General features: G+C 46.5%; 1 protein-coding gene across 1 annotated transcript in view; it reads left to right on the plus strand.

Moving 5' to 3' along the window:
* The first annotated feature begins 3,532 nt into the window (after positions 1-3,532).
* PRR35 (proline rich 35) overlaps positions 3,533-25,335 on the plus strand; it is a 40,788-nt gene continuing 18,985 nt past the window's right edge. Inside the window, exon 1 of the mRNA XM_028705518.2 lies at positions 3,533-3,678. Coding sequence (XP_028561351.2) covers positions 3,535-3,678 — 144 coding nt within the window. The 5' untranslated portion in view covers positions 3,533-3,534. The remainder of the gene's footprint in view (positions 3,679-25,335) is intronic.

The raw sequence follows: 25,335 nt of genomic DNA on the forward strand, positions 1-25,335 counted from the left end.
TTGTTCTCTTTTTCTCTAAAGTGCAGGGATATTGATGGGCTTTACTGTTTTGGTCTGGATGAATCCCAAACCAGAATTAAGATCGCCGGAAGAAATATCAACAACCTCAGATATGCAGACGACACAACCTTGATGGCAGAAAGTGAGGAGGAATTAAAGAACCTTTTAATGAGGGTGAAAGAGGAGAGCACAAAATATGGTCTGAAGCTCAACATCAAAAAAATGAAGATCATGGCCACTGGTCCCATCACCTCCTGGCAAATAGAAGGGGAAGAAATGGAGGCAGTGAGAGATTTTACTTTCTTGGGCTCAATGATCACTGCAGATGGTGACAGCAGCCACAAAATTAAAAGACGCCTGCTTGGAAGAAAAGCGATTACAAACCTAGACAGCATCTTAAAAAGCAGAGACATCACCTTGCTAACAAAGGTCCGTATATAGTTAAAGCCATGGTTTTCCCAGTAGTGATGTATGGAAGTGAGAGCTGGACCATAAAGAAGGCTGATTGCCAAAGAATCAATGCTTTTGAATTATGGTGCTGGAGGAGACTCTTGAGAGTCCCACGCACTGCAAGAAGATCAAACCTCTCCATTCTTAAGGAAATCAGACCTGAGTGCATACTGGAAGGACAGATTGTGAAGCTGAGGTTCCAGTACTTTGGCCACCTAATGAGAAGAGAAGACTCCCTGGAAAAGACCCTGATGTTGGGAAAGATGGAGGGTACAAGGAGAAGGGGGACGACAGAGGATGAGATGGCTGGCCAGTGTTCTCAAAGCTACTGCCATGAGTTTGACCAAACTGCGGGAGGCAATGGAAGACAGGAATGCCTGGCGTGCTCTGGTCCATGGGGTCACAAAGCATAGGACACGACTAAATGACTAAACAACAACAACCATTTTTGTGTTACTTTATGCTGCTTTGCCCATGGGGGCAGGTGGGGCAGAAAGCAAAGACTCCACCAGCAAGTGGAGCCAGACCAATGACAGGTAGAGCCAACTAAAGCTAGTCTTGTCCCTGTCCATCTCCTCTTCCCTGCTGAGTTCTACAAGAACAGTGGTGAGACTAAGGAGCAGGGGCAGGAAGTGGACAGGCAGTGCCACCCCCTGGCACTGGAAGCATGGAAGCAAGAAGGCAGGCAGGCGGGACACTAGCTTGGACTGGCATGGAGAAAGTGGACCATGTTTTGCTCGCTGTTTCCTCATAACACTAGAACTCATGGACAGCCCACGAGGTTACAAGTTGGGAGATTCAGGACAAATGTAAGGAAGCCCTTCTGCACATGGCACATGGTTAATCTATGGTACTCACTCCCACAGGGGGCAGTGATGGCCACCAAGTTTGATGGCTTTAAAAGAGGATGAAACAAATTCATGGAGCGTAAGCCTATCAATGGCTACTGGCTCACCCTCCAGGAGGGGTTGGGTCCAGCTTGTAGTCTTCCTTTTGAGGTATCTGGGTGGCCAATCTGAGACCAGGATGCTGGAGGAGATGGACCATTGGCCTATTGCAGCAGGTCTCTTCTTATAGTCTTATGTGACATCACCCCCCTCCACTTTTTTGCCTTTCTCAATTTTTAAAGTGTAATCAGCTTGAGGGCAGAGGCCCCGTCTTTTTGTTTATGAAGTGCTGTCTATCAATGGCCCTGCTGGAGAAGGGGCTGGCAGACCATTAGCGACTAGTGACCTGTTTCCCAACTCCATATTTAACCAAGCAAACCATGAATGCAATGTGGTGAAATAAGCTGTGCTTATAAATTGCGGGTGGCGCTGCGGGTTAAACCTCAGAGCCTAGGACTTGCCAATCAGAAGGTCAGCGGTTCGAATCCCCGCGACGGGGTGCGCTCCCAGTGCTCGGTCCCTGCTCCTGCCAACCTAGCAGTTCGAAAGCACATCAATGTACGTAGATAAATAGGTACCACTCCGGTGGGAAGGTAAACGGCATTTCCGTGCACTGCTCTGGTTCGCCAGAAGCGGCTTAGTCATGCTGGCCACATGACCTGGAAGCTGTACACCGGCTCCCTCAGCCAATAAAGCAAGATGAGCGCCACAACCCCAGAATTGGACACGGCTGGACCTAATGGTCAGGGGTCCCTTTACCTTTACCCTTACCTTTACATATACAACATTCTACCTCTTTCCCCCAGCACTTTGAATCTAGGTGACCTTGGAACAGCCACAGGCTTTCAGCCTAACCTACTTCACAGGGTTGTTGTGAAGGTAAAATGGAGAGAGGGAATTATGTACGTCACCATAAGCTCCTTGGAGGAAAGTTGGGACATAAATATTATTCTTCTTATTCTTATTCTTCTTATTATTATTATTATTCTTATTATTATTTACGGGGGGGTGATTTCATTGTTTGTTGAAAACTTTTTGGGATTTTATTTTATTTCAAGAAAAGAGTCCACTTTCCCAATTCTAAAGTTGGGAACCCAGTGCATTTAACAATAACTTCCCATTGATCTCTCTAACACCCCTCCCTACAGGTCACTGACACACGTTGAAATTCTGTGTCTTATATGTTAAGGAATGTGCAGTGATCACTTACACAGAGGCTGCTTCCAGGCCACACGTTTATTGAGTGGGCATCCTGATCTGTTTTCAAGGAGGTGAGATGAGTTGCATCGACAGCATTTGTTCTCCGGTGGATTGCCCTCTCATTTTTCTTATCAAAAAAGTGCGGGGGGGGGGCAGGAGGGGGAGGGTTGGAGAAGCAGTGTTGTTGCAAAGAGCACCAGATAAACTTCAGTGTTGCATCTTGGATGACCAGGATGTGACTGAATACCACCCTAAAATTGTGGCAGTCTGCAAGCGCCCATATACTAACTTGCCTGTTCTGCTGGGGGGGGGGGGGTGCGTGCGTAAATACATAGGCGGGCTGGCAGGCAAAAGGAGCAAGAGTTGAAGATTCAGTATGCAGAATACACGTGCGAGAATATATCTGAAGGAATCGAGATGTTATTTCTTTCACTTTACGAGGGAGCAGAGAGTGTGGACCGGTTTGTTTTCTTTGAAAAGTGTGCATGAATAATAATGGGGTGAATGGAATCTAGATCTGATTCCTTCTGCTTTCCAAGGGAGGAGGTTTGTGTTTGCAAAGTGCGTGTGTGTGTTTGCGTCTACCATCCACACGCCAAACCGACCCTCAAATCCCACGGAGGCAGAGAGCCCAGTGAAGGTGGATCAAGGCAGACTTCCCTCCACATCCTCCAGGCCTCCAGTGCGACTTGAAAGACTCTGCCAGGAGCCACAGATACAAAAAGAAGCGAATCCAAAAACTTTGGGTCAGGCGGGGATTTTTCTCTTGTGGGGTTTGTGCTGGGAAATTTTCTCCACCTCTCCCATGATTAAAGATTCCCTCCTCTCCTCCCCCCACGTCTTTTCTCTCTCCCCCCCTTTTCTTCCTTCCTTCTTTCTTTCTTTCTTTCTCCCTCCCTCCCTCCCCTTTCCCATTTTTGCCATACGAATAGCTGGGAGCTGCCAGGCATGTGACAAAATCTTCCTTATAGGGGCAGGAGTAAACTAAGGCCGTGTGATGGACGCCCTAAGGCCAGACTTGCAGACAATATATACCTACCGCACAATCTCAAACGCTTCTCATTTTCACAGAGAGAACATCAGGCAGAGCACAGAGGGAGAGGGGGAGAGAGGCAGCAGAGACAGAAGGTCCTGCTTCAAGGTAAGACACTTTGTGCTGGTCCCCCCCCCCCCTTAAGAAGGAGGTTCCAGGAGGGCTGGAATGGAAGGCAACTTTTAGGAGCAAGTGAGGCAGCAAGTGTAACAGTATTTTAAGTTCCAAATTCTACCTGGGTGGGTTTTCTGGGGGAAATCTCTCTTCTGGAAAAGTGTGTGGGAACAGATTTTGGAACAATACTGGCCCTCTGCAGAAGTGAGATGAATGGACTTTGCAGAAAGCATAAATACAAAAACTTCCCTCCACCTCCCCTACCTTTTATGTAGTTTCTTAAGTTCTCGTGGCATTACAGAAAAATGTGGGAAATGCAAACAAACAGATCGAACTTTGGGCTCCTTCCTGGCACGTCCTCTGGGCAGAGCTTACCCTGAATGTGCAAAATGTGATTCCTCTTCTTGTGCATTAAGTAGCCTGCTTAAGAAACCCGATTGTCAATCCCTAATGAGATTCCTACCTTTCGAGGCAACCCCATTGTCAGGGCTATTGATCACATCAAAATACTTTTTTTAAAAAAATACTTTTGCCTAGGTATGGAATTTACTGATTTGAGCACCTTTCTCTCTTTAAAAGCTTATTATTAGAGGTATTTGTTTGGGTGAAACTAAAAACTACTGATTTTGCCTGGTTGAGTCATTCTGAGAGCATTCTGCTTATTGCCATACTTGATGCCCAAGCTGTTGGGTGGTTTGCCTTGGCATCTGCTGCTTCGAGTTTCTGACTTTAGTTAGATTGCAAACTTAGCTTAAACATGGCTTCTTCACTCCCCCCCTTTTAAAAACAATATTCTCACAGATCCAGAATTGAAAGACTTATTTAGAATACGGATTGTTTTAGGTTCCTGGGTTGCGGTTGTGCATGGAGTTACATGGCTTAAATCCTTCTGAAAAGTCAGCAGGATTTCGTTATGTACAGGATTGCAACTTTGGTCTTTAACAGCAGTTATTCCAAAGAGGATGCTTTCCTAGTCTGCTTGTGTGTATAGGCTAAAAATATACATGCAATTAGAATTATAGAATTTTAGAGTTGGAATGGAACTTGGAGGTCATTTCACGCAGCCAACTAACTGCTCAGTATTGGACCTTGGAAATATGACATCTCATCCAGCTTCTTCTTAGGAATATGGGAGTGGAAAGCTACTTTAAACTGAGTCAAACTATCAGTCCAGCTGGCTCAGTGCTGTCTGCACTGACTGGCAGTGGCTTTCCAGGGTTTCAAACAGGGGTGTCAGCCAGCCTTACCTGGAGATGATGCCAGGGATTGAACCCGGGACCTTCAAAGCAGATGCTCTGGCACGAAACTGCAGCCCATCCCTAAATCCCTCCAGCTTAAATCCCTCCAGTGATGGAGAATCTGCCTCCTCTGCAAGGCAAAGCAACCCCTCTCGGGAGGTTTCTCCTAACATTTAACCAGAATTGGCTTCCTTATTTGCATATAGCATATGCATATAGTCCTTCAGAGGCCAAATTGTGCCTAGTAAGCCACAGGTGATATTCCAAGGCAGTTTGGGCAGCTTCGTCAACCTCTGCAGCAGCTGCTACAGAGAACACCCTTCCTGGAATTGCTGGCCCGCTCAATGCTAAGCCAAACCAAGTCTTAGTGGGAAAAGGGGAAACACACGCATTCCCGGACCAAATATCACAGCTGCCGTGCTTTCCCTTCACCCCGGTTGCTTCTGCACTACTCAGGGCTAAGCCATGGTTTGACTTAGTGTTGTATCCCAACCTGGGCTTTTGGTTTGTCTGGACTGAAACTTCAACCTCCATGGATGCTCCTCATGGAACCAAGGGGACTTCGAAGGTAAAGGGAGGCAGTGGCTGTTAGGGAATTGGAAGGGGGCTGTGTTTGGAAGGTCCCTGGAGTTGGTCCCACTCGCAGTTTCAGCATGTTGATGGATGACTTTTGCATCACTTTTTATGGCAGCTGGGGGACCCCTGTGTTTTGGTGGGAACTGAGGGGGAAAGAGGCAGAAACTGTTGGGTTTTGATCAGGAGGGGTCGCAGCGCCTGTGCTTTTCTTCTAGAAGAAAAAATGTGCCGGTACTGCGTACTTTTGGGTGCCCCCCAGAAATAAAGCACTGCATAGCACCTTCTTTGCATGCAGAAAATTTAATCTCTGGCATTAGGTAGGGATGGGAATGCAACTTCCATGAAGCCCTGGAGAGTTGCTGCCTGTCTGTGCCAACAACACTGAGCTAGATGGAGCAGCTGTCTGACTTTGGTATAGGGCAGCTTCCTTTGTTAGCAAAGGACCACGGCTCAGTGGCAAAGCCTCTGCCTTGCATGGGGAAGGTGCCCGGTTCAATTCCCCTGCATCTCTAGGTGAGACACGGAATGATGTGCCTTACATGAAACCCCAAAGAGCTGCTGCCAGGCAGTGTGGACAATACTGATGCAGATGAGCCCAGTGGTCTGACATGGTGCAAGGCAGCTTTCTTTGTGCTTGCGGGTATAGGTTTTGCAGAAAGGGAGAAGTCCAGGGATGACTACAAGATGACCTTTACAAAGGGATTGCAAGCAATGTGCAGGGCTGGCTGTTTGACTCTGATTTCAGATAAAGATTTTGAGATGTCAGTTTTGGCTCAGGGATTATTTTTTATTGGGTTTTATATTTTTTTAAAAAGGAAGGTAAATAAAATAAATGATACAAATAAATAGACCGAGTCTTCTCCTATCATTTGTATATAACAAAAAATGCATGCTAAATCTGCAGTAATATCTTAGACATACGCTTTGTTGCTAGTGGCCAATGTACAAGTTATAGAGATCGCCTTTATATATCATTTAGGTGTATACCCAGGATGTCTGAAGTGTGTTTGCTTTCACCCATGGCTCAGTGGGGATTGTGTAGCCCCCGACAGGGAGGTGGAAGCTTTTCAATTTGTGCAGGGACATCACTGCTGCACTCCCTGAGGAATTTCAGCTCAGTCAAATAAGTTGCCAAATGTTGTGAATAAGAGCAGAAATAGGGCCAGTTTACTAATAAAGTGGGTTGGGAAGACATAGAGCCAGACGAGGATCACTGTTAGCCCATGATACAGCCTACTAGCCTCTGTCACTGAATGGAACCTCCATGTGCAAATGAAGTCTACCACGGAATGCCAGTTTCTTGAGGACAACAGCTAGGGAGGACTGTTGATGCTGCCACCATGCCCTGCTTGTGGGCTTCTCAGAGAGACTTCTGATTGGCTACTGTGGGAGTAGGATACTGAACGGGCCTTTGCTCCAACCCAGCAGGTCCAACCTTGCTCCTGTCCTTTTGTCAGGAGAAACATCACGAATCCAGCAAAGCTCTAGTGAAGCAATTCTGCTCCCCCTTTCTCTGCTTCTTCAGCCTGGGAGACGCATCCTGAATTCTGGAGCCCTGCCGCACAAAGGCCACTTAACCTTTCTCCTTCTGCAGTGTTTCCCTGCAACCTGTCGCTTTTTCGCTGCTGTTTTACACCCGCACAAACCCCTGGTTCAATTTTTGTCTATAAGCACAGGAGGGAATTGCACCGTAAACAGTTATCTCACAGCGATGGACCGTGTGATAGGTATGGCAAAATCTCTGGGAATCCCTGATTTTACAGGAAAACGAAGCGTCGGCACGATAGCCCATCAATGAACCTGCTGTGGTGCCACCTTTGGTTTTGGTTATAATGAGGAATGCCATTTAAGGAATTTAATTAAGCAAGCAGCTTGGTTTTTAGACCCAGGGAGCATGTTTGGGGTAAAGGAAAGAATCAATAGGAAGAACTCTTGACGGATTTTGGGGAGACAACGTCCTCTTTTGGCGCTCCCCCCATCTGCTTGGTGTGCGGTTGCTTCCTCCTTGCCGAAACCAGCCTTTTGCCGTTTCGGTTGCCGCTGTTCAGTGTTTCAGAGTGCTGGCAATGTGTCCCAAGTTGCCGTACAAATAGAAGTCCTATCCAAATCCAGTTTAGGCAGGCAAGTTTGCAAAGGAGATGCTGTACCACTGAGCTGCAGCCCTCCCCTCGAAGTGATTGCAAAGACCCAGCTAGGTTAGTGGGAAGGCAGGTGAGGGGTGCAATGGCATTATTAGGATACTATTCTGTGTACCAGAAGCATTTGAAACATTAGTGTAGGGCTGTGTTTGCCTGCCAGATATCACAAAGATACTTGTCGAGACTGGTATTTGTCTGCTGCTGGTTTTTTTTAAAAGCTGTAATCACCACCAGAGTCCAGTTGCAGCATTAGATGCTTATAATCCATAGTTCCATGAAATGATCTACGAACATCTCCCATTTCCAGTGGCTCCATGTCCTGCTTAGATTCCACGGCAATCTTAAATGCTCTAGGAATATCTGGGTCCCAGGGAATCTGGATCTGTTCTGGTGACAAGTGGCCGATGTATAATCACACATCACATCAGTGCTCTTAGCAGCGTAACCTTTTCTACGAAACCATTTGAACCTACCCGGGCGTGGAGAGATTAAAACACTTAGCGTATGCAGGCACAAGCGATCAAGCAGCTTAAAACAAAACAAAATGGGACAATACAAGGGCATCTGCCATCTTATGAACCTATACAAAACCTCTCTTAGCATTTTCATGAAGGAATATGTCTGTGCGTAGCTTGTTCTTTCCAGTAGCTCAGAGTTCGGGTTGTTGTTGCTTATTTATTTGTGGTGAGGTGCAAGTAAGAGGAACACACCACTGTTTCTTACCGCAAACCCTTTGCTATGTTCAGAGATGATGCATCCAGGTATGTTGCTAATAATTATAATTTAAATACTGCTGCATCCATGTAGATGGAGTCTTATGGAATTTCACAGGTTAAAAAAAAATATAGGTCTCTGCTCTCCAGGAGCTTGCAGTCTAAAACAGTGGGGGATGCAAGGGAGGGAGAAAGAGACAAAGAGAGGGAGGCAAGAGAGCGGGCAAGGGCAGTTTCATGCGCACAACGCTTGATTCCAGTTGGGAAAGGGGGAGAAATTTGTTTCAGTTCACATTTATAGGTGAATCTACCTAATTCGCATTTTCCAAAGCAACATGCAAACTGAAACGAGATTCACCCTTCTCAGAATTTTGCAATGCAGTTCTTCAGCCAAGCATTGTGCTCAAAAATGCATATGCTAAGTAAAGTGTGCATAAAAATGCATATGCTAGTGGAAAATAACCTTGGTAAATTATTATTATTATTATTATTATTATTATTATTATTATTTCTAACCCACCTTTTTCCCTGATGGGACTTAACGTGTTTACAGATAAAAATAAGAGCTGCAAAAAACATAGAAAAATCTATTACTGAAAAACAATTAAACATGTAAACAATTAAACATTGAGAGAATCATAACACTGTGTGTGTGTGTGTGTGTGTGTGTGTGTGTGTATCCCCCCTCCACAGAGAGGTTTTGGGAAAACAGGAGAGAGAAGTGTGGATAACAGGAATTGTAGTCCAAAACATCTGGAGGGCAGCTTGTTGGCAAAGACTGCCCTACAATCCTCGTACTTTGCATACAGTATCTATGAGATATGTATTCCATATTTTAGATTTTCCTCTCATGGCCTCTTGCAGTAAAAATTACTCATCCTTTGTTTAATGGGAGAGGTGCTGAATTTATGGGACGTGTAGAAGCAAACTTTGAGCCAGTGGGTTTTTAACAAAGCAAAACAAAAGCATATCTAGCCCTTCCAATGAGCAGTTAATTAATTTGAAATAAAAGGCTTATTTGGTTCTGTTGATTACCGACTCCATTACTGTCAACTGGTATCACGCCTTCAAACCGTGAACCCGGTGACCCCTTCCTAGTGAAAGCGGAGTTAAAAGGGGGCCGCTGTGAAACATGGAAAATATTGTAGGCTGAGGTTTGCACAACTGAAAAACAGGAACTCTTAAGCTCCTTGCTCCCAGCAACCCTGTGAAATATGGGCACACACTGTGGACAGAGGGAGTCACAGAAAGTTGAATGTCAGCTGGAAAAGAAAAACAAAAAACCGAAGGACAGGTGGAGAATGATTTCCATGACAACTTATAAGCAGTGCTTTTTTTCTTAAAAATGTTTAGGGGTACTCTCATTTTGACTCAGGAAAATCACCATTTTATAGTTCAAATTGGGAAACATAAATACAGCAAATGGACAAAAGTACAAGGATTCACAAAATGTTTAGGGGTATGTGTACCCCTGCGTACCCCAGGAAAAAAGCACTGTTTATAAGTATCCTGGAACACGTAGTTGGCTGGAATCCGCATTAAGAGCACTACTCCTAATGTGCAGCCATCGGATTGGGACTGCAGCACTGAGAGAGCGGTACTTAACCCTCCCCCCTGCCGTGCCATTTCCCGAATGAAAACCCGCCCCCTCCTGCCCCGAACTTCTCTGCAGAGCAAAACATAGAGGGGACCCATTTTTACCCCTCTCCTAATCCCAACCCCTCCTTCATAGTTGCAAGTAGCAGTAAGATATTTCAAATCTGCAGGAAATCCTGTCTGCGAGAAATCCTGGCTATGACCCATATCACCTCGATACGGGTAGATCCTAGCGCTAAGAATTGCTGCTCTTTCTCAGTGAGCTGCTACGGTGGAACTTCCATGGCTGTTCCACTATTCCGGTGATATTGTGCTGTTCTTTCTCCTTCTCTCCCTTTTTGGCATATTCACCTTGCAGCACTACATCCACAGCAGTGGGCTGTGATGGTGCAGCTGCTGGGAGTGCAGAAGGGGAAGGCCCAATTCAGCCAACTGGCAATTTGGAGAGAGCGATCCTTAATATATTTTTTTAATTTTAAAAATCCCCAGTTATTTATTTATCACTGGGTGCTTAATTCATTTGAAGCATGATTTCTCACTGCTCCCCAGGAAATGCCGAAAAGCAAAAAGAGAAGAAGTATGGGTTTCTCCAGATGACCTGTTTTGTAGAGCATTCATCCTCATTTGACTATGTGTGCTCTTTATAACATAAGGAGAAGGGGACGACAGAGGACGAGATGGTTGGATAGTGTTCTCGAAGGTACCAGCATGAGTCTGACCAAACTGCGGGAGGCAGTGGAAGACAGGAGTGCCTGGAGTGCTCTGGTCCATGGGGTCATGAAGAGTCGGACACGACTAAACGACTAAACAACAACAAGCTCTTTATAAAGCATTCATCCTGCAGTGAGAGGATGTGGCAACGGGCATTCATCCTGCAGCCATCCAGATTTGCTTGTGCGGTGGTTAGCTGTCTTCCTGTTAATTGTTCGTTCATCCCACACTATTCAGTGCATCATCCCCCTCCCATCATTTTCCAGCAACAAACCTCACTGTGGGGATTTATTTGAAGTGCATTTGTTGTGTTAGTCTTGTGTTAAATAGCAACAGAGCGTTTTAATCCACTTGAACTGCTCCAGACTGGATTTCCAGGATGCGACTGAATCCTCGCCACAAAATGCAGGCAATCTGAACACTTATTCTGTTTTGGATCACAAGTATAGATTGGAATTGTCTAGTTAGGGGAGGTGGGGAAAGTTGCTTAAAAGGACGGGGGCAGCAAAAGATTTCCAGTGGATGGAGCAAAGATGAGGAAAGGTTGCAGCATCTGGGACCTCCTTAGTTTAGGGAAAAGGCAAGTCAGAGGTACCAGGCTAGAAGTTTATAAAACGATGCATGACATGGAAATAGGGGATACAGTGGAACCTCGGGTTATGAACCGTCCTCCTTACAAACGCTTTGGGTAATGAGCTCTGCTAACCTGGAAGTAGGTGCTCCTGGTAGCGAACTTTTCCCCGGGATGGGAGCAGAAGTCGCGCAGCGGCGGCAGGAGGCCCCATTAGCGAAAGCGCACCTCAGGTTAAGAACAGTTTTGGGTTAAGAACGGACCTCCGGAACGAATTCAGTTCGTAACCAGAGGTACCACTGTAGAGGATTTTTTTTCTCCCTCTTTCGTAACACTAGAACTCATGGACATGCGAAAAGAAGGGCTTCTTCACGTGACACGTAGATAAACTATGCAACTCCCTCCTTCACCACCAACTTGGATGGCTTTGACAGAGGATTGGACAAATTCTTGGAGGTAAAGGCTATCCATGGCTTCGCCCAATGATAGCTAAGTTCTGCCTCCATAGTTGGAGGAAATGCTTCTGAATTCCAGTTGCTGGAAGCCACAGAAGCAGAGAGTCCTCTTCTGTTTAGGTTCTGCTTGCAGGGTTTGCATAGGCATCTGGCTGGCCCGTGTGAGTACGGGATGCTGGACCAACTGGGCCATTGGCCTGATCCAGCAAGACTCTTCTTATGTCCTCATTGCCCTTCCCAGCATTTTTTTTTAAAGTGTTATAGCGCTATAACATTCTTTTAGGATGCTTCCAGGTTGGTGTTTCTTGTGGGCCCAGTCCTTCTCATGCGTTCCATCTCCGTAGAAAACAGAACCACACCCTCTTGCTAGCAACCTGCTTGCAATAACTCAGTGACCCATTTGTTGGAAGCATCCTTAAGCCATATTTTTTATATTTTTTGAAAAGAATAACCAGAAAGAATTTTTTTAGCAGTAATTAGAAGATTGGCTAAGAAAACCAAGAGGGTGATAAAAATGGAGCCCACCGCAAAGGTTCTAGTGCGGGGATCATCAGTATGGATGGCGTACAATGAGCCCAAAGAGATCTTCCTTGGTGCCCATTAGACTTCAGAGAACGCTGTCATGTGACATGGCACCAGTGATAGCTGGTGCCCATTGGGACTAGTAGGGCAGAAGGCAGGGGGACCAGGGGAGGGCATCTGCTTTGCATTCAGAAGGTCCCATGTCCAGTACCTGGCACCTCCAGTTAGAACAGGTGTCATGGATTAAAATCTGGCTTAACGCAAAGCAGGATTATTAGCATCGAAGATGGTGCACGATGCAGAGAGGGGGCTGAGGGAGGAGCCTGAACATGGCTGATGTGGGTGGTTTATGGGTGGGAGGAGACCCCAAATTATGGTTTTAATTTAGTAGAAGATCCGTCACATCCTTTAACAGGGTGCTGCCGAAAAGCATATACAGTGGTACCTCAGGTTACAGACGCTTCAGGTTACAGACTGCGCTAACCCAGAAATAGTACCTCATGTTAAGAACTTTGCTTCAGGATGAGAACAGAAATTGTGCAGCAGCAGCGCGGCGGCAGCGGGAGGTCCCATTAGCTAAAGTGGTACCTCAGGTTAAGAACAGTTTCAGGTTAAGAACGGACCTTCAGAACGAATTAAGTTCTTAACCCGAGGTACCACTGTACTGTCTCCCCCAAGAAGAGTAGAGGAGAGAGTTGACAAAATGATGCAAAAGTCAAAGTGTGACGCTAGAGTTGAGGTCTTCAAAATGGTTCCTGAAGGCACCACAATGCCCTCAGTCACCCCCTTGGCTCCTACCAAGCCTCTCTACCCCTTCACATTTTTTCGAGTTGTTTGGCTTGTTTATACAGGTTGCCTTTTGAGGGGCGATTCTTGTTCTTTGCCTGTGTGTTCTTTATTTAGTGGGGTTGTTTTGCCTGTTGTGGGTGCGCATTGCTGCCGTTTCTTTCGTGAAATGGATAGTTTGTTTACTTACTTGCTTATTGCTTGCGTTTATACTACTTGGGGTGAAGACTGTGGTGTCTTTACACTATATGGCTTATTTACGCATATAGGTGACCTGAGCCTACGATGGAGGGGTTCAGAGCATCAGCACCCTAAGAGGGTCTTGTTTCTCCCATAGCCGCAGCCTTGGATTCAAAGGGAGATCAACCCATTGCTGTGGCTCTCTAGCTTTTCAGCTAAACGCATCACAATACTGTCTTTCTGCCGAGGTATCTGAGGCACGGTTTGCAATGTTAAAATATTAATACAAACAAACAGTACAAAATATTCTTCACTCGCCCCCTGGCCTGGGCTTCTCCTCTCCTGCCTTCCCCCAGGGTGTGCAAGTCTTGGGTAGCCCCAGGTAGGTATGGGTGAATCTGTCATTTTCAATTTCTCTTTGTTTCTCGCTTTCCCCATCTTCAAGTCAGTTCTCCATGTTTCCACATCGGTTTGCATTAAATAAATAAATAAAAAGCCTTCCTAAAAATTCGTCAGCATTTGAGCATGAATTTATCCTTATACGCATATTTTTATATGTAGTTTTGCCTTCTATGCAAGTTTTCGCTAGCTATTTGCCCCAGTATAATGCATTTTCATGAACAGGTGCATTGCTATGCAAGCTATACCTAATAGAGTCATTTTAAAAAAAATAATTACGAACAATACAAATACACAGGGAAGAATGGTACACAGAAAAGGAAGTGATTAATTAATCCTTTGCCAAAAAGAAAACCCGTAGTTTGAAACCAAAGAAAATAATAAATAAGGTCTTACATCTCCCTCAAACTTTTCATTCCAAGAGGGTATAAAAATTGCCAATTTCTCTACAAAGTATGTGCATGCTTGTACATATTCTGTGGCAGGATAACATGCGCTCCTGCGAGGTAGGCCAGGCTGGGAGGTCGTGACTGGCCCAAACTCATCCAGTGAGCTGCATAGCTGAGTGGGGATTTGAACTCTAGCCTCTCAAGCCCCAGTCTAACCATTATACCACATTATGAACAGATTTTCTCCCATATTCCTAGCCCCAGTGAAGTGGAGTGTGGGGTGCCCCAAGATTTTTTTTCAGACCTTTAATGGATCCTCCAGGAGCTGGTGGGTATTTATTTATTTTATTTATCTATTTAGCAAGATTTATGTACTGCTTTTTTTATAATGGTGTGAAATAGACATCAAAAAATCCTAAAACAGCCTTTAAAACAACAGACATAATAAAATCATCAAACTTTACGTAAAATCAAGGAATTTTAAAAATAAATGTAGGTAATGAAATGTCTGTATGTCTGGGGAGTCTTGCCTAAACAAATGTTTTTTCTAGCTGATGCAAAAACAAAACGAAAAAAAAAAACCACAACAGTACAACAAAATAGCCTGCTTAGTATTAATCGGCAGGGGGTTTCAGAGAGTAGGTGCTGACACCCTAATTGATTGATTTATTGCAAGCAACAGAACAAACATGGTGCGAAACTGGTAAAACCTTCAGACGAGGTCATGAGCTTCCCTCCACGCACACAGGTTGCATTTTCACCCCATGTCCAAAATGGAGATCAGTCCAGCAAATCTGATCTGTATTCACTGCTGCTGTTGCTTTGAGTCCACAAATGATTCGCACATTTGCATTGTGTTTCGCCAAATCACTGAATTGTAGAGTTGGAAGGGACCCTGAGGGTCATCTAGTCCAACCCCCTGCACTGCAGGAACATTTTGTGCAACGTAAGGCTCGAACCCACAACTCTGAGATTTCGTGCCCTACCTCCGGAGCTGCGCATCCATAAACGAACGGGGTGGAATAACTTAACGGCAGCGTAACTTAAGTCATTGATTCTGTGAACCGCACAATTTAATCATGGTGGACCCTGAGACAAAGCAAGTAGCTTTTGGCAGAAGACAAACTGCAGTGGAACAGGGACGGTGGTGCATGCGGCAAATCCAGGGTGGGATGGAAAGCAATGCTTTCTCCCATCCCTAGGTGTGACTCTGATGGCAGCAAGAATATTATTGGCACAAAAATGGAAGCAAGAAGAATTACCGACGAAAGAAGATTGGAGGATGAAATTGATGGACTATGCAGAATTAGACAAACTAACAGGAGGAATTCGAAACCAGCGGGACCAGAGATTCACAGAAGACTGGTGTAAATTTATGGACTATTTGAAAAGTAATTGTGATGATCAGATTACGTTTGTAGGTTTGCAAGAAGTTTTATGAGGTGAATAATTTGAATTATTGCATAATTGGATAAAGAGGAGGATTGTTAGTTAAGATAATTAAAGTCAATATGAATTTAAGAAATGCAGAAGAAATGATAAAAATGGGGGGTCACCAGAGGTGCTGATGGAAGTCCAAAAAGATTATATAAGATGTGAAGTTTTGTGGTATGTATGATAATTAATATGTTTAAAAATTAATAAAAATTATTTTTTTAAAAAAGGAATAATGTAACGGCAGCGTAACTTAATTCACTGATTTTGTGACCCGCACAATTTAATCGCGGCGGACCCTGAGACAAAGCAAGTAGCATTTGGCGGAAGACAAACTGCAGCGGAACGGAGACGGTGGTGTGTGCGGCAAATCCAGGGTGGGAGGGAAAGCAATGCCTTCTCCCTTCCCTAGGTGTGACTCTGTCCTTGGCTGACATTATCCCTCCTTGCATGAAGCAGGTCTGTGGAGCAAACCCACGGTCCAACTCTCCCCGAGACGGATGATAGCAGGCGAGGTACGAGTACAAGGAAACCAGCACAGCTGTGTGGCTTTCGGAGCTGCATGATCGATTGCCTCTGTTCAGCATCTTTCCCTTCTCTGGATCCTCACATACATTTTTCATGCTTGCCCCTCCTGGGCAAAGGCTGTCTGTCTAAGAATTTTTTTTAATAAAAATAAAAAAGAGAATCAACCATCAACCAAAGTGTACTTTGTTTCTCTGGGCCCTGGAGGTTGTTTTAGTTAAAGGGGCCAATCTATAAATTCCAAGCTGGGAATTGTTTTGCTATATATACGAACAAAGAAGTCACATCACCACCACCCCCCGCGTGTGTGTTTTAAAAGCTTCTTCTGGTCGGCCTGGGGCTACAGGCTGCTTTATAAATCGGGAGCAGGAGGGCCATATTAATATAATATCACAGAGACAGGTGCAAGGAGAGCACGAAGCAGTAAAGGAGTGGCCCACGGGTGGTCTGATCCTGCTGCAATTGTCAGTTCTTTCCTAATTTCAAAGGGCTGGAAATCCATGCGAGGTTTCGAATCGCCTTGGAGATTTCTTTCTCGCCCCTTTTTTTCTTTTTTAAAGTGAACTGTAGGATCAGGCTTTAATGCAGAAATGGAAGGAGAGGCATTTGTGATGCAAATGAACATTCTGGCCAACATTGATGTGTGTCCCCTCCCCCCCCCCCCCAAAAAAAAAAAGCAGGTGAAGTAGCTGAAAATGACTCTCTTTACTAATTCCGGGACTTGGGCTCAAATGAGACATGGTGCTAGTTGAACAGTAAACAATTGTGCTAATAGCTTTCTACAAAGTAAATAACAGGTGCAGGGACCCTGATTTGGACTGAGACCCTGGTGTGTGTGTGTGTGTGTGTGTGTGTGTGTGTGTTTTAACTGTTTGGTCCCTGCTGCTGCCCAAACCCATTCCCCCTTTCTTGCCATTTGTATGGGGGGTGATTCCCCCTGGAGCAAATGGGATATTCCCCCCTCCCATGTAAATAGCAAGCTCAGGGGGACCAATCCAGACAAGGATTCTTGTCTCTCCCCTTGGCAATATCATTATTAAAAGCAGTTTGTGCAACTGCTAATGATGTCAATGATGTCTCGTTTCGTTTGGGCTTTAGTCTGAACGCAGATGCATCCAGGTTCCCTGTTTGTTGAGCATCCATCCTGGTTTGTCAGCGCAGAGTTGATGGGGAGGTCAGATGACATTGGCTATTTTTCATGGAATTGTAGAGTTGGAAGAGACCATGAGGGTCATCTAGTCCAACCCCCTGCAATGCAGGAATCTTTTACCCAACATGGAGCTCGAACCCACGAACCTGAGATTAAGAGTCTCATGCTCTACCAGCTGAGCTAATTGAGCATTTGTCCTGATTTTTTTTGCTGGGAGGTGATAATTACCTTGTCCCAACAAGCGTTTACCCCAGGCTTTCCTCCATCACTTTCCTTACTGCAAGAAGTCCATTGCTTTTCAGCTTTTGTTTTCCTGGAATCAGGTTTGTTGCGGAGGAGTGTCAAATCCATTTCAATTGTGCAACTGAAATTTGCCTGCACCCAATAGAATAGAGACAGACTGGAATACCCACAAATGCTGTGACCCAAGAGAAAGCCGCTGCTTCAGAAAGAACCGTAGCTCGGTGGCCTTGATTCCTGACCCCTCCAGGTAGGGCTGGGAAAGATTCCCTGTCTGAAATGCTGGGGAGCAGCTGCCAGTCGGTGTAGACAGTGTTGAGCTACTGCAGGGTTTGGCTTTATTTCCTATGCAACTGCAAAAAAGGCATGGCTATAGGGACATACGTAAAGGTACTTTTATTTGAATGTGAAATATTTGGGTGCGTTTGAATGAGACTGGGACTGTACTCGGAGAAGCAGGGCAGGAAGGCATTTGCTATTTTCATTGTGAAAATGGCAAATACACCTTTTTTTAAAAAAGACAATACTGAGCCAATACCAATGGTCTGACTCATTATAAGGCAGCTTCCTATGACCCTGTGCTTAGTCATCTATGGTATCTAGCCATACGCTGAGGTTCCCTTTTGGACTAGATTCCCTTTTGAGTCCCTTCCAACTCTACAATTCTGTGGTACCGAGTGGTGTAGAACAAGCACAGTGCAATAAAAATGAAAATTGTGTAAAACTACTGTACAACTGTACAGCTGGGACGTGGGTGGTGATGTGGGTTAAACCACAGATCAGAAGGTTGGCGGTTTGAATCTCCGCGACTGGGTGAGCTCCCATTGCTCAGTCCCTGCTCCTGCCAACCTAGCAGTTCAAAAGCACGTCTAAGTGCAAGTTGATAAATAGGTACCGCTCTGGCAGGAAGGTAAATGGCGTTTCCGTGCGCTGCTCTGGTTCGCCAGAAGCGGCTTAGTCATGCTAGCCACATGACCCGGAAGCTGTACACCGGCTCCCTTGGCCAGTAAAGCGAGATGAGCACCACAACCCCAGAGTCGGCCACGACTGGACCTAATGGTCAGGGGTCCCTTTACCTTTACTGTACAACTATAACTCAGAATTCTGTTACGGTGCTTGCTGGATTAGTCTTCCATAGATACTAAGTACAACAGGGAGGGGGCTTATCTGTTCTCAGCTGGAAAGGAGTTCCATACAATTGGACCCAAATAGCTTGTGCATAGCTTCCCGCACATGCAAAAAGCTGAGCATCTGAGCCATGGGGGACCATTTGAAGACCTCGATGATCAGGGAGGGTTATAAGGGCTCAGGCAGTCCTTGAGGTATCCTGGGCCCAAGTGATTCAGGGCATTTAAAATCAACAGAAGCACCTGCACCCTGCGCATTGGCTGTGCTGGTTGGGGCTAAAGGGAGTTGGAGTCCATGGACATGTGGAGGGCCACAGTTTCCCCTACCCTGATTTATTCCTTCTCCTGGCCCCACTCTTCCTCTGCCACCTCCCTGGTTTTATTCCAAACAGCAGCCGTCAGGGTGAGTTTACCTTTTCCCTAGCCCCAAAAGCCCCTTGCAGGGTGAGCCAGGCTGGCAAGGCCCGTCAGTTACATCAGAGCTTGGCTATTACAGAGCCTTCGGAACAGAACATGTCTCCTATCAAAACACAAAGGGCAAAAACCAGAGGGGGTGGGGAGAGGAGCAGGCAGGACGCCCTGACCTTTCAGCCGGGAGGAGAGAGAGGAATAAAACTTTCAAGCTACCTGTTGTTGTTTTTTAAAAATAATAATAACGTGCGGAGCAAGTTTTCTGTTATCATCTTATCAAAGGACAGCTTCCCCTTGGAGACCGCAGGCCTCTCTGAACTGCAAGCCGTGGTGATGAGTTATGAATTAACCTGACATTGCTCCAAATAGAGGCAGCTGCCAAATGCAAGATTAAATATATAAGGCCATTAAGAAACGGGCAGGGGGAGCGGAAGGCAGGAGGGTAATCAAGCCTGGGAACTGGTAGAAAGGAGTGGCGCCCAAGGGCGGCGCAGTATTGCGGGGAGATAAGGATATCCCTGGAGCAGCTTGTGGAACAGCTAAAGAAGAGTCACGGGAGCAGCTCATCGTTTCGTTCCAAATGGCCTGGAGTGAACCAAGGAGCCAGCAGTCAAAGCGCACACCCCAAACAAGGACAGGCTTCTATCCTGAACAGAGTGCATCTGTCAATCTTGGGAACATAGGAAGCTGGCTAATCTTGAGTCAGATCCTTGGCTCATCTAGCTCAGTGTTGTAGACACTGCCTGGCAGCAGCTGTCCAGGGCTCCAGACATGTACCAGGACATGGTGGGAATGGAACCAGGGACCTTCTGCGGGCAAAGCAGATGGTCTGCTGCTCGGCTATGTCTCAACACAGTTTGAAAGCACAATCTTTGAGTTATGTTGGCGGTTTCAAACTTTGTTGGCAGGTGTGCAGATGGGTGTGGATCGTGAACTGAGCTCATTTGCACTCAGGACTTATCCACACTTAACTTTTGCCCTGTGCTTTCAAGGCATAGGTGCAGGCTTCCCTGGTCCATTCGGGTTTTCAGTGCTCTGATTCAGCAGTAAAGAGGGAGTTTTCATGGGGAAAGTGGCGGGGGGGGGGGGACCTGTGCTTCAAAGTACAGATGAAAGGTAATTGCAGATAAGCCCTTCCTGAACCAAAAGGCAGGTGCCTTTGGCAATTCTGATGTCTTTGTATTTTAAGAACATGGGAAGTGTCAGCTGGATGAAGCCAATGCCCCGTCTAGTCCCACATCCTGTTCTCACAGTGGCTAACCAGATGCCTATGGAAATTGTTTGCAAAAATCCATCTATTTGGAGGAATGCATACACAAATGCATATGAATTTCAATGCAAACTTCTTCTTTTTAAATAGTTTTCAAGGTGATGGGGAAATTGGTCAAACTGAAGAATAGGAAAATAAGAAAATGAGAGAAACAAAAACTGGCAGATTTGTCCATCATTACCATCCAAAACTGACCAGGGGCTACAAGGTTATACACAGGAATCTGCCATGTACCAAGTCGGACCATTAGTCCATCTAGCTTAATACTGTGCACACTGACTGGCAGCAGCTGTCCAGGGTTGCGGATGGTAGTTTCTCCCAGTTCCACCTGGAGATGCCAGGGATTGAACCTGTGACCTTCTGAATGCAAAGCAGATGCTTTGCCACTGACCATCTCCCCTCATTGTGCAGCTAGATGGATTTGGGGAACATGGACTCTTTAGATGGGAATGTGTACTACTTCACTTACTTAATGTGGCGAGAAGCTTCTGCTGTATTTGGGGGATCTCCTGTTCATTCTGGTTTCTGGGGGCCCTTACATCTGCCCAGAAGTCATACCCAGATGGGACCACACTGACTGCCCCAAAGACAGCTTCTCTGAAAGACATGGCTTCAGAAGAGTGTTGGGATATACTGAGCTGTGCATAGGAGCAGATGGGTTTTCCCATAGGAGCAGATAACTTGTTCCACCTATCTCATGTCCTCTGCACTAGGCATATCTTGTGGCGGGGAGTTCCACAAGTTGATTTTTGCTCTGTGAAAAAGTATTTCCTAGACAGGCTGCTCGTTGTTATCAAGTGGACAGGGATAGGTTGAAGGGTTGTATCCAATTCTAGTCCTTCTCAGAGCTGACTCATTATGGGCCAAGATTAACTTAGGTTCATCAATTTCAATGGGTCTATTCTGAGCAGGACTTAACCCTGAAAAATCTCCTGTTTCACAAGACCTTAAACGGGGGAGAGGGGGGCCCTTGAAATTATGAGATCTGTGATTAAAAATAATAACAAATCACATGTTTCGGCAACAAGATCTCTTGGCACAGTTTCCCACCATGCATAACTTGAGTCTCGAAGGGTTGAGGAATGTAAATACTGATTGTTTCAGAGAGATAAGCACCTTGACCTTGGAGGAAAAGGCTGCCCTGGGGAAGGACAGGAAAAAATGACAGGGAGATTAGCATGGTTTCCCATCAGAAATCAATGAGAAGTAGATGTACCTAATCAAGGAGAAAGGGATGGGGGTGGGGCGTTTAGTGCTGGCTTGGTGCTACAACATCCTGGACACTCACTGCTCTCCTATTGGCAGCATGGAAGAAGGGCCATCGTAGCTCAGTGGTAGAGCACCTGCTTTGCATCCAAAAGGTCCCAGGTTCAATCCCTGGTGTCTCCAGGTAGAGCTGGAGAAAGCAGAGTCGGTCTGAAATCCTGGAGAGCTGCTGGCAGTCAGTGTAGACAATAATGAGCTAGCCTTTCCCCCAAGAATAGCAAGCTGCCTTATACTACATCAGACCCTTGGTCCATCTAGCTCAGAACAGTATGACTGGCAGCAGCTGGGGTTTGAACCTGGGGCCTTCTGCTTGCGAGACAGATTCTTTGCCACTGAGCTACAGCCATTTCCCAGTCCCGGTAGACAATCCAGGGGCAGATGAACAAATACAAGTTCAAGGTCATTTCTAGGAGACTGCTTCCCAGGTGGGGTGATGTGTCCATGGGTCAGATCTACCTGTTTCCCATGAGCTGCCCTTCACAACACCCACTTTTGTTTTTTTATTTTACGACCTCTTTGGTCAAGCCCATTTCTGGGCAGGCAGTGAACAATACTTCCGCTTGCGGCGCTTCTAGTCCTGATAGCGTTTCCTGGCTGCTGCCTCGCTTTGTTTCTTCCTTGGGCATCTTTTCACGCAAGCTGTTCCCAGGGAGGTAAGTCTCAGGAAGAGCTCCTTCCCGGACTGCACAGAAGCCGCTCACTTTGCCAAGCTGTTGCCATCCGGACAGCCACCTGTGCAGGCTTAAGCTATGCCATCTGGGAGGATGAAGGTCAGTGGGATATGCCTCCCCTTCCTTACAATGCAGAGTGAAAGGCCCTTGACAGCTCCTAAGCCCTTGTGGATGGCTTTGGAAAAAAACCCCAAGCAAATTCATAGACTTTTAGAAATGGATGAAGACGGGAGGTCATAGAATCACAAAATTACAGCGTTTTAGAGCTGGAAGGGGACCTCAAAGAGTCATCTAGCCCAACCCCCTGCAATACAGGAATCTCAGCTGAAAGCATCCATGACAAGATGGTCACCCAACCAGCCTTTTTGCTCAGGGTAGGATCGCCAGATCCAGTGTAGGATTCCCCAGCGTAGGGTCTCATAATGCCAGGGTGCAAATCTATCATGCGAATACCACGTACAGTTTGGGTCGCCTCACCTCGAAAAGGTTATTGTAGAGTCAGAAAAGAGCTGATCAATGAGGTGGAGCAACTTCCCTGTACAGTGGTACCTTGGGTTACAGACGCTTCAGGTTACAGACTCCGCTAACCCAGAAATAGTACCTTGGGTTAAGAACTTTGCTTCAGGATGAGAACAGAAATTGCGCAGTGGCGGCGCGGTGGCAGCGGGAGGCCCCATTAGCTAAAGTGATACCTCAGGTTAAGAACAGTTTCAGGTTAAGAACGGACCTCCAGAATGAATTAAGTTCTTAACCCGAGGTGCCACTGTAATGAAAACTTTGCAGCGCTTGGGATTTTTTTAATTTAGAGAGAGGGAAAGCAGGAGGTGACATGATAGAAGTTCCTAAATGGATGCATGGCATGGAGAAATGGAGAGAGAAAAACTTTTCTCTGCCTCTCATGGCACTAGACCTCATGGACTTATTCAAGCAGAGCATAAACTGTGGAACTCACTTCCCAGTGTCTGTTTTGATGCCGGAATGTCCCACTTTTCCTTAGGACACCCCTATTTTCATCAGAGAAATGTTGGAGGGTATGGAATTATGCAACCCCCTAAGCCAAAGAGATAAGTAACTATACAACCTTTAGAAGACATCTAAAGGCAGCCCTGAAGGTATAGGGATTTTTTAAAAAACATGTTTAATGTTTTATTATGTTTTTATATATGTTGGAAGCCACCCAAAGTGGCTAGGGCAACCCAGTCAGATGGCCAGGGTATAAATGCAGCAGCAGCAGCAGCAGCAGAACAACAACAACAACAACAACAACAACAAGTGAATAGGCTGTCCCTATTTTCATTGGAGAAATGTTGGAGGCTATGGTCATCAGGGGGGACGCGGGTGGCGCTGTGGGTTAAAGCCTCAGCACCTAGGACTTGCCGATCGAAAGGTCGGCGGTTTGAATCCCCGCGGTGGGGTGCGCTCCCTTCGCTCGGTCCCAGCGCCTGCCAACCTAGCAGTTCGAAAGCACCCCCGGGTGCAAGTAGATAAATAGGGACCGCTTACTAGCGGGAAGGTAAACGGCGTTTCCGTGTGCGGCTCTGGCTCGCCAGAGCAGCGATGTCACACTGGCCACGTGACCCGGAAGTGTCTGCGGACAGCGCTGGCCCCCGGCCTCTTAAGTGAGATGGGCGCACAACCCTAGAGTCTGTCAAGACTGGCCTGTATGGGCAGGGGTACCTTTACCTTTACCTTTATGGTCATCAGGGGCAAGTGGGGAACCACCAGAAGTGCCTCCATCATGGAATCTCAGCAATTGAGCATAGAGAATCACAAGGTCCTTTGGGCCAAAGTTGCTTAGGGCTTTGTGAATTATCACAAGACCCTTGAACCTGGCCTGGCAGCCAAAGGACGTAGGGCAGAGCTACTGATGGGTGAGGCCTGGAGGAGACTTCCAAGAGTCAGGCTGGGAGGGCCATATTTGGCCCTAGGATTTGAAGTCCTCCACCCGCTGCTTTTAGGTATTGTTGGATGCACCAATTTAGATGTTGTCACGGCTGATCTGCAGCCTAAGCCAATGAGCCCAGCCACTTGCCCCGTCAACTTCAAACCAGCCTGGCTGGCAGTACTTGCCTACTCTTCCCCTCCCCTCCTGCCAGCTGGGTTTGTGTGCACTGATCCTGCTCATTCTGTGCCTGTTGAGGTGCTTGGCTGGGTTTGACCTGCTTTCGATGAGCCGGGGTTTGTCTTTGCTGAGACCTCACCCCCTCGCTGCCTGCTGTGTCCTCCTCCTCCTCCTCCTCCCCACTCTAAATCTTGCCAGGGCCACTGCAAATCACAAACAAGCCTGGAGGGCAAATGGGTGGAAATGGGTGCTGGCCGGGGAGGAAGAAGAGGGCAGAGCAGTTGGCTGTGCTCTTTTCCGCAACCTGGGCTTGGATGCCATTCTGCCCACAGCCGTATCAGTGTGATGGAAGGATTGCTCTCCTAGACACTTCTACCTGGCTCACCTGCTCAGGTGAGTGCGATGGAAAGGGAAAGAGCCACCAGCCCACCCTGCTCCACCTGCAACTTTTGAAAGTGGGAGCTTACAGCCCAGAGGAGCTGCCAGCAAGTTGGATTTCAGACTAATCCTTAACTGTAAGGCACGACAATTTGCTTTCTTTCCCTCCTTCTGTCCTTCCCTCACCCTCCAGGAGTTGGCAGGTGAAAATGCTGGGTGGGGGGCTATTTGCAAGTACAGTGGTACCTCAGGTTAAGAACTTAATTCATTCTGGAGGTCTGTTCTTAACCTGAAACTGTTCTTAATCTGAAGCACCACTTTTGCTAATGGGGACTCCTGCTGCCGCCGCACCGCCGGAGCACGATTTCTGTTCTCATCCTGAAGCAAAGTTCTTAACACGAGGTACTATTTCTGGGTTAGCGGAGTCTGTAACCTGAATCGTCTGTAACCTGAAGCTTCTGTAACCTTGTTGCAGAGGCAACAAAACAAAGACTGACCACCCCTTCGTGGTAGAGCATCTGCTTTGCATGCAGAAGGTTCCCAGCTCTGATTCCCTGACGTTTCCTGGTAGAGCTGGGGAAGACCTTGGGTCTGAAACCCTGGAGACCTTCTGCTAGTTTGTGTAGACCATACTGAGCTAGATGGGCACCTTCCTGTGCTTATGGTTTCCTTTTGCTTTTTATTTTCGGGTTCAGCTCCTGTGCCCGCAAGAGAGGCTGTGAGATTCATCAGGCGAAGCTCACCACCATTGAACACTTGAGCTCCATCCCAGGAAAAAAAGCTGAACCCACTTAAAACCTGCACACCAGAAGACGTTGAAAGGCACAGGGTTCCCCTAAGCAC

Source organism: Podarcis muralis, chromosome 14 (genome assembly GCF_964188315.1).
Source record: "Podarcis muralis chromosome 14, rPodMur119.hap1.1, whole genome shotgun sequence".
In the NCBI taxonomy this organism is placed as follows: domain Eukaryota; kingdom Metazoa; phylum Chordata; class Lepidosauria; order Squamata; family Lacertidae; genus Podarcis; species Podarcis muralis.